We start from the raw sequence: 10,000 nt of genomic DNA, 5'->3' as shown, positions 1-10,000 counted from the left end.
TATATATATATATATATATATATATATATATATATATATATATATATATATATATATATATATATATATATATATATATATAGTGTATTTCATTCTCCCATAAACTGTCAAGATGGTATATAACTGAGGATGTCGCCCAATTGGAACTTCAAAAGTCCAACAGAAGATGCGATGCATTACTACCAAAAGCAATTCTCCTTGCAGTTTTAATTATTTAATCCCATTTCTATCCATTTATTAACTTGTTATTTTATTTTCCTTTTCTAATAACTGATCTCTTCTTTCTGCATTTCCCATTAATTTCTGATACTTTTTTCAAGAATCTTCATTACAGTGAAGACAATGAGGAATTTGTCCTTCAATTTTAGTTTAACCTATGTACAAAAATAAATAAATAAATAAATAAATAAATAAAAGGTCGTCATACATTATTATTATTATTATTATTATTATTATTATTATTATTATTATTATTATTATTATTATTATTATTATTCAGAACCTGGACCCCATTTATACAGACAAGCCCACAGGGGCCCACTGACTTGAAATTCAAGAAATTATTATTATTATTATTATTATTATTATTATTATTATTATTATTATTATTATTATGCAGAACCTGGACCCCATTTATACAGACAAGCCCACAGGGGCCCACTGACTTCAAATTCAAGAAATTATTATTATTATTATTATTATTATTATTATTATTATTATTATTATTATTATTATTATTATTATTATTATTATTATTATCCAGGACCTGGACCCCACTTATACAGACAAGATTATTATTAGGGGCCCACTGACTTGAAATTCAAGAAATTATTATTATTATTATTATTATTATTATTATTATTATTATTATTATTATTATTCAGAACGTGAACTCTATTGGTGAAACACATTTATATGGAACAAGCCCACCACAGGGGCCGCTGACTTGAAATTCAAACTTCCAAAGAAAATTATGGTGTTCATTTGCAAGAAGTTACAGAAGATAAAAGAAAATGCAGAAAGAAGAGATCAGTTATTAGAAAATGGAAAAAACAGATAATAAATTAATAAATTAATAGATAAATAGATGAAAATATCAACAAATTATTAAAAACACAAGGTGAAAAGTGATGGCCTCCGCTTTTTTCTACGAAGGTTACAAACCTCTCCTTCAAAGAGGTTGGATTCTAATAATCAACTCAGAGGTCTGGTAAAACAGTTTTAATAATAATAATAATAATAATAATAATAATAATAATAATAATAATAATAATAATAATAATAATAATAAATTCTAAAACTTTGAGTCTCACAGCAACACACGTTTAAAATAATAATAATAATAATAATAATAATAATAATAATAATAATAATAATAATAATAATAATAATAATAATAATAAACTCTAAACTTGAGTCTCAGAGCAACACACGTTTAAAATAATAATAATAATAATAATAATAATAATAATAATAATAATATAATAATAATAATAGTAATAATAATAAATTCTAAAACTCTGAGTCTCACAGCAACACACGTTTAAAGTAATAATAATAATAATAATAATAATAATAATAATAATAATAATAATAAATTCAAAAACTTTGAGTCTCAGAGCAGCACACGTTTAAAAAACACACACACAAAGATTAAACAAAGACACACCATCCTGCCCCCAAAAAAAAAAAAAACACACACACACACAACCGAGCACAACGAAGAAAGGCATGATGACCTAACTCGCAATACCCAAGGCCATTTGCTAATGAAGACGTGGAACGAAATAATAAGATTCAAAGACGAGCTAATCCAGATGCCCCAAAAGCAACAGAGCCCCAGAAGCAAACTAGTCGACTGATTAACACTTTCTTCAACACGAGTGGGGCAATAAGACAAATGAGTTCTTCTCCTTAACTTTCTTTATGATGAAACTCATTGTATCGTCATCAGGGAGACATTGACAATGTAGGACATAAACCTTGAATGTCCAGGTTAACGACTGTCAAAAGCACTTTTGCTTACCTGGGAAGAAGTCGCTTCTCTCTCTCTCTCTCTCTCTCTCTCTCTCTCTCTCTCTCTCTCTCTCTCTCTCTCTCTCTCTCTCTCTGTTTGACTGTCTCTCTTCTCTCTTTCACTCGTTTGAGGAATGGAGACAAAGGTGATTTTACCTACGAAGTTTCTCTATCTCTCTCTCTCGACGAAGAGATAATGAAAACTGTGGTATAACCGAATTGAGGAAAAGGTGAATCTCTCTCTCTCTCTCTTGCTGAGGAGACAATGAAAGGTGTTTGTGGTATAACCGAATTGAGAAGAAGGTGAATCTCTCTCTCTCTCTCTCTCTCTCTCTCTCTCTCTCTCTCTCTCTCTCTCTCTCTCTCTCTCTGAGGAGATAATGAAAGGTGTTTGTGGTATAACCGAATTGAGAAAAAGGTGAATCTCTCTCTCTCTCTCTCTCTCTCTCTCTCTCTCTCTCTCTCTCTCTCTCTCTCTCTCTCTCTCTCTCTCTCTCGATGAGACAATGAAAGGTGTTTGTGGTATAACCGAATTGAGAAAAGGGTGAATCAATCTCTCTCTCTCTCTCTCTCGATGAGGAGGAAATAAAAGCAGATGTTTCTGGTATGACCGAATTGAGAAAAAGGCAAGTATTTCTCTCTCTCTCTCTCTCTCTCTCTCTCTCTCTCTCTCTCTCTCTCTCGGTGAGGAGCAAATGAAAGCAAGCAGTTGTTTGAGGAATGACCGAATCGAGAAAAAGGTGAACTTACCTGCGAAGAAGTTCTTTCTCTCTCTCTCTCTCTCTAAAAAATATAGAAAATGGATAGTCTGATTCTCTTTAAAGGTGTGACGAAATGTAAATAATGATTAGGTCATTGTTAAAATAATGTAGGAAGATTTTTACACACAAAAAACATGACAAATGAAAAAATGACAGAAAAATAACGACATAAAATGCATAAAAAACTGACCTAATGATTTAATAGTACTTTTTAAACCTGAAAAAACATTAAACAAAAAAAAAAAAACTAGGCCCATACACTCTCTCTGAGAAGCCATTGACAGGGCTATGTCAATTTTACGAGCGCCTTCTCGTGTCGACATAAACAGAAGGTCAAGTAAACAACTCTCTCTCTCTCTCTCTCTCTCTCCTGAGAAGGGAAATGAGTTCGTTCCTTGCTAATGAGTTGAATTCTCCCAGTGAGAGAGTAGTTGTTTGTTCAATCTCTCTCTCTCTCTCTCTCTCTCTCTCTCTCTCTCTCTCTCTTAATTTACTCCTGATTTACGATACGTAAAACAGCGTCTGTGGTGAATTATGTGTTGGAAAAATCGAGATAGTTGAGATATGCTGAAGAATTAATGATTGACGAGGTTGGATGTTATCTGGCCAAGATTGAATTAGGTTGGATTATCCAGCAAATAAAACTGCAAATTGCATGACAATAATTCCAGTTCTATTCTGCGCAAAACAGCTGTAGTTATAAACTGCCATATATAACAACTATATTTTCATACATTAAAATCACGTCATTAAATTATAAAAAAAAAAAACTCGGAGAAACGTAACTGATGACATTTCTCATAATAAAAATTAAAATAAATTAATCTTGGAAACGCTGACTGAAACAGGTGATTGTATTTATCTATAATAATACAATCCGAGTGGATCTTGATTGTCCTCCCCTGGGTGACAGTAGGGGAGACATAGCACAGCCACCCACACCCCTGCAAACTGGTTTGTCCGCCCCGGGTGGGAGCGGGGTAGGTAGGGGAACGGGAGGGTAGGGGAGACATCCAACCACCTCATGCAAACCTGTTTACCTGCCCCGGGCGGGGGTGAGGTAGGTAGGGGATCGGGAGGGTAGGGGAGGCAGCAGCCCCGGGTTCCAGCGCTCAAACGAGCTCGTTAACTAAATGTAAAGAAACATCTAGAAAAATTTGTAATTAACAAATGACCGAAGGTCATTATAACTATAATTCTGTTTGTGGCGAAAAATTAAATCCGATTGTAAACAGAAACTGGATTGCATGAAATTAGTGACAAAAATAAAGCGAAGATTTTGCCTCATCTGATGAGGTTGGGCAGAAATTATAGTAATGCTTTCAAAAGAAACCAAACCGAACGTTTTCAAAATTTAGCAAAATTCGTCTGTGTTTTGGGCAGTGTCGAATATGCATTTTTTTAATTTTTGTTATTTGCATCGGCGGTGATTTTCTCACTGACTTCTTGTTTCAGCAAAAGTATCAAGTCTCTCTCTCTCTCTCTCTCTCTCTCTCTCTCTCTCTCTCTCTCTCTCTCTCTTCTAGAATGTATGGTGAGAGAGAGACAATTCTTGATACTTAGCTGAAAGAGAAAGTCAATGACAAAATAACCGGCGATGCAGATAACTAAAAAAAAAATTGAAAAAATGCATATTCGACACTTCGTCAAAAAAGGGACGAATTCTGTTATCGTGATATCAAATTTTACAATTTATCTGCCCAAAATTATCTACCATGCTTTTACAAACCAGCAAGAGGAGAAATCTCGACTCTTTATAAACACATAACTGAGAGAATGCAGAAACTCTCCGATTAAAATAGTTTTTTTTTTCCTCATACACCTTGTATTTACTGACAGCTATCTCGAGGTATGTCGGAGCCCTTAAGACCAGGAAAAGTATCATCAATGTCCTAACTATACCGTGAAATTTGGCATGAAACAACATTTGTAGGATGGAAGAGCAACAAAAAAAAAAAGCAACAGCAGGCTTTGCAAGAACTGGGAGACTGCCAGACTGTCTAGAATATAAACCATTAAGGTTGAAATACCCTACGAGAGAGAGCACCGTTGTGGCATTTTACAATGTAATCTGCTGTCTGCTGAAGTCTGCTAAATTTCAGGTGTATCGGTTTTATTTTCTATTCCCTCGTGCTTATTTATTTATTACCTTTTCCTATGGTTCTCTCTCTCTCTCTCTCTCTCTCTCTCTCTCTCTCTCTCTCTCTCTCTCTCTCTCTCTCTCTCTCTCTCTCTCTCTCTCTCTCTCTCTCTCTCTAATACTAATATCTCCCGGTAGCTTATGTAGCTGACTGACAAGAATTTGCATAACATGACAGGTATGGAATCAAAAACGGACCTGAATTTTTATTGTAAAAACGATACTCATCATTAAAAATCTTGATCGTTGGTGTATGGATCAAAAGCTGACCTGAATTTTTATTGTAAAAACGATACTCATCATTAAAAATCTTGATCGTTGGTGTATGGATACATAAATCGACCTAATTTTAAAGTGATGCTTGTCATTAAAAAATTTTGATCATTGGTCAGTGAATTAAAAATCGACCTGTATTTTTTTGGAAAACGATGCTCATCATTTTTAAAAATCTGGAGCATTGGTGTATGCAACAAAAAATAAAAGAACTTAAATTTCTTATTGAAAAACGATACCTATCATTTTAAAATAATCTTGATCATTGGTGTATGAATAAAAAATCGACCTGAATTTTTGGGGTGGAATAAAACTTATTTTTAAAAATCTTGATCATAGATCTGTGAAATAAAAAATGAACTTTTTTTTTTTTGGAAAACTATACTTATCATTAAAAAAACCTTGATTATTGTTATATGAATTATAAATTGACCTAATTTTATTATTGGAAAAGATATTTTTCATTGAAAAAAATCTTGATCATCGTTGTATGAATAAAAAAAATTACCAAATTCTTTTTAACGAAACTTATCATTTAAGAAAAATCTTAATCAGTGGTGTATGAATAAAGAATTTACCTGAATTTTTTTTTTTTTTTTGAAAAAGATTTTTTTCACTGAAAAAATCTTGATCATTGGTGTTTGAATAAATAATCTACCTGAATTCTTTTTTTTAACAATTCTTCTCATTGAAAAAAATCTTGATCATTGGTGTATGAATAAAAAATCGACCTGAATTTTTTAAAGAATCTTCTCATTGAAAAATCTTGATCATTGGTGTATGAATAAAAAAACGACCTGGTTTTTTAAACGATTCTTTTCATTAAAGAAAAATCTTAATTATTGGTGTATGAATAAAAATTTACCTGCAAATTATTTTAAACGATTCTTCTCATTGAAAACATCTTGATCATTGGTGTATAAAAATATACTTTAATTTTTTTTTAAACGATTCTTTTCATTGAAAAAATCTTGATCACTAGTATACGAATAAAAAATCGACCTGATTTTTAAAAACGATTCTTTTCATTAAAGAAAAATTTTAATCATTGGTGTATGAATAAAAAATTTACCATAATTTTTTTTAAACTATTCTTCTCACTGAAAAAATCTTGATCATTGGTGTGTGAATAAAAAATTTACCTTAATATATTTATTTGAAAACGATTCTTTTCATTGAAAAAATCTTAATCATTGGTGTATGAATAAGAAATCGACCTGATTTTTTTTAACGAACCTTATGATTTAAGAAAAATCTTAATAATTGGTGTATAAATAAAAAATTTACCTGAATTTTTTTTAAAGATTCTTCTCATTGAAAAATCTTGATCATTGGTGTATGAATAGAAAATCAACCTGAATTTTTTTTAACGATTCTTTTCACTGAAAAAATCTTGATCATTAGTGTATGAATAAAATATCGACCTGATTTATTTAAACGATTCTTTTCATTAAAGAAAAATCTTAATCATTGGTGTATGAATAAAAATTTACCTGAAATTTTTTTAAACGATTCTTCTCATTGAAAAATCTTGATCACTGGTGTATGAATAAAAAATTTACCTTATTTTTTCTAAACGATTCTTTTCATTGAAAAAAAAATCTTGATCATTGGTGTATAAATAAAAAATCGACCTGAATTTTAATTGAAAACCGATCATTATCATTGAAAAAAATCTTGATCATTGGTGAATGGACTAAAAAATCGGCATAATTTACTTTTGAAAAACAATACTTATCATTTTAAAAATCTTGATAATTGGTGTATGATTAAAAAACCAGATTAATTCATTTTTGAAAAACTATATTTTAAAAATCTTGACCATTGGTGTATGAATAAAAATCGACCTAATTTTATTTTAAAATGATACTTATCAGTTAAAAAGTCTAGATCATTGGTGTATGAATAAAAAATCGTCCTAATTTTATTTTTAAATGATACTTATCACTTAAAAAATCTGGATCATTGGTGTACAAATAAAATATCGACCTAATTCTATTTTTAAATAATACTTATCAGTTATAAAACCTTGATAATTGGTGTATGAATAAAAATCGACCTAATTTTATTTTAAAATGGTACTTATCAGTTAAAAAATCTTGATCATAAGTATATGAATAAAAAATCGACCTAATTTTATTTTAAAATGATACTTATCAGTTAAGAAATCTTGATCATTGGTGTATGAATAAAAAATCGACCTAATTTTATTTTTATGATACTTATCAGTTAAAAAATCTGGATCATTGGTATATGAATAAAAATTCGACCTAATTTTATTTTTAAATTATACTTATCAGTTAAATAATCTGGATAATTGGTGTATAAATAAAAAATCGACCTAATTTTATTTTTAAATGATACTTATCTGTTAAAAATTCTGGATCATTGGTGAATGAATATAAAATCGACCTGAATTTTTATTGATAAAAGATTTTATCATTATAAAACATCTTGATTATTGGTGTATGAATAAAAATATCGACACTTGTTTAAAACAATAAATAATTATCATTAAAATCTTGATCATTGGTGTATGAATAAAAACTCGACCTAATTTTTTTTTTAAAAACGATACTTATTAAAAGAAATCTTGATTATGGGAAGACCGAATATATTTAAATATCGTGATACATAATACAAATTGTTGAATATTTCTCTAGCTGGAAGAACCATTAACACCTACGTAAGATTTAGAAAGTATTAGATTTAGAAAGCACAAAATAAATATTTTAACAGTTCAAATGAACGTCTTGCCTGAAATACTTATTTTCTTTTTACAAAAAAAAAAAAAAACTTGACACTTTCTATCAATTTTAATCATCAAATTTCATCAGACACTGACTTAACTGGAAAAAAAATTAAGTACTGGTATTTCTAAAATATCAAATATTTCTATAGTTCGTTTTCCAAAACAAAATCATCAAGAATTAATATTTTTAAACACCAGGTATCTTTATGCTCTTTGCAAAGAAAACAATTCAAGAACTAATATTTTCAAATCAGATTTATTTATATTTTCTTTTCCAAAAAATCAAAATTTAATAATTTTATGTCAGATATATTCATATTTTCTTTTCCAAAAACTCAAGAATTAAAAATTTTTAAATTGTTATTCTTATTCTGTTTTCCAAAAAATCAAGAATTTATATTTTCAAAATATGAGATTATTTATTCTTTCCAAAAAAAGATAAAGAATTAATATTTTTAAAATATAACATTACTTATTCTCTTTTCAAATCACCCACCGTCGCCAAGTCACAGATTCTCAAAATCTGCTGTCTGATTCAAAAAATTCTCTCTCTCTCTCTCTCTCTCTCTCTCTCTCTCTCTCTCTCGAACTATGGGTGGTCAGACTGGGCCAAACACGATGTCCCAAGACGATTTTAGTGCCTGTCCCAGACGGGAAACATGTTTGGGTATGCATAACTAAGCTCTCCCTAGAAATTCAGACAGGCAAAGGTATTTAAGCAAGAATGCACACAACGTGTGCCTGTGTGTGTATGTGTGTGCGTGTGCGTGTGTGTGTGTTTGTACGTTTCAGGCGGGCAATGCAGACTCCCTCCCACCCTTCCTCCCATCCTTGGGAGGGGGAAAGGAGGAGGGGGCAAGAAGAGGAGTCTGATGGGCTAACTAGGAGGGGAATTTTTTGAGGGGTCTGCATCCCCCTCCTCCTTGTACATCGCCCCCCCCAAACGTCCCAAGGTGCCATGTGGATGTAAGGGTATGGGGAAGGGGAAGGAGAGGAAGGAAGAAGGGGGAAGGGAAAAGGAAGAAGTCAGTGCATGGCGGAAGGAGAGAGAGAGAGAGAGAGAGAAATAACACTTAGAGGGGTATCATGGAAGGGAAAAGAAGACTTGGGGCATTTACGGAAAGGGGGGAGGGGTAGGGAGGGGAAGGGGTTAGTTAGGTCTACGAGGATGTGGGAAGAAGGAGGGAGAAGGAGGAGAGAGAGAGAGAGAAAGAGAGAGAGAGAGAGAGAGAGAGAGAGAGAGAGAAGGGGGGGAGGGGGGTAGGAGGGTTAGTAGTGGATCTAGTGGCGGCTGTCTGGCGAGCGTCTGACTCTGCCGGGACTGGCTCAGTGAGGCCGCGGCCCCCGACCTGCTTGCACGCCTTCCTGCTATGGATGCGTCGCCCGGGACTCATGAGTAGCAGGAGCACCGGCTGGAGGCTGTGGGCGGTGACGGCGGCGCTGCTGGTGGCTGTGGTGCTGCTAGCTCGTTCGGCGCGAGCCCGCCCCGAGGTGCCGCCGCCGCCGCTGCCTTCTTCTTCTTCTTCTGCGCCTTCTTCGTCAGCAGCAGCAGAAGGCCGCCATCACTGCCCCAACTGCGTCCACCCGCGATCGGTGGCGCCCCTCGATCCCAGGGCCCAGGAGGCCCTGGAGACGCTGCGGATCGAGGGCATCAAACAGCAGATCCTGAGCAAGCTCGGCCTGCGGGCCAAGCCCAACGTGACCTCCAATATCCCGCGGGAGGTCCTCATACAAACCCTCCAGCGCTCGGAGGAGGACATCGAGGTCCTGGAGAAGTTTAAGTCGCCCGCCGACGGCGGCGGAGGGGGAGGAGGAGGAGGCCCCGACGGCGGCGGCGGCGGCGGAGGCGACTCCGAAGAGGAGGAGCTCGATGACGACTACTACGCCAAGACTTCCGAGATCATCAGCTTCGCAGAGCCAGGTAAGTCAGTCCTCCTGAGTTCTGTTCCCTGTTACGAAGAGGAGGAGGAAGAAGTAGAAGAAGAAGAAGAAGAAGAAGAGGAGGAGGAGGAAAAAGAAGAGGAAGATGAAGCGATTTAGTAGACCTCCAGTGTTTAC

General features: G+C 33.9%; 2 protein-coding genes across 4 annotated transcripts in view; one reads left to right on the top strand and one right to left on the bottom strand.

The window, feature by feature from the left end:
• The window catches only part of LOC136832665 (acyl-CoA-binding domain-containing protein 5A-like), a 285,664-nt gene that overhangs the window by 87,104 nt on the left and 188,560 nt on the right, over positions 1–10,000 (bottom strand). The window lies entirely within an intron of this gene.
• The window catches only part of LOC136832664 (inhibin beta B chain-like), a 155,560-nt gene continuing 154,742 nt past the window's right edge, over positions 9,183–10,000 (top strand). Inside the window, exon 1 of the mRNA XM_067093954.1 lies at positions 9,183–9,863. Coding sequence (XP_066950055.1) covers positions 9,317–9,863 — 547 coding nt within the window. The 5' untranslated portion in view covers positions 9,183–9,316. The remainder of the gene's footprint in view (positions 9,864–10,000) is intronic.

This window comes from Macrobrachium rosenbergii, chromosome 50 (assembly GCF_040412425.1).
Source record: "Macrobrachium rosenbergii isolate ZJJX-2024 chromosome 50, ASM4041242v1, whole genome shotgun sequence".
In the NCBI taxonomy this organism is placed as follows: Eukaryota; Metazoa; Arthropoda; class Malacostraca; order Decapoda; family Palaemonidae; genus Macrobrachium; species Macrobrachium rosenbergii.
The sequence above is the reverse complement of the archived record's forward strand: the minus strand, read 5'-3'. Positions and strand labels throughout refer to the sequence as shown.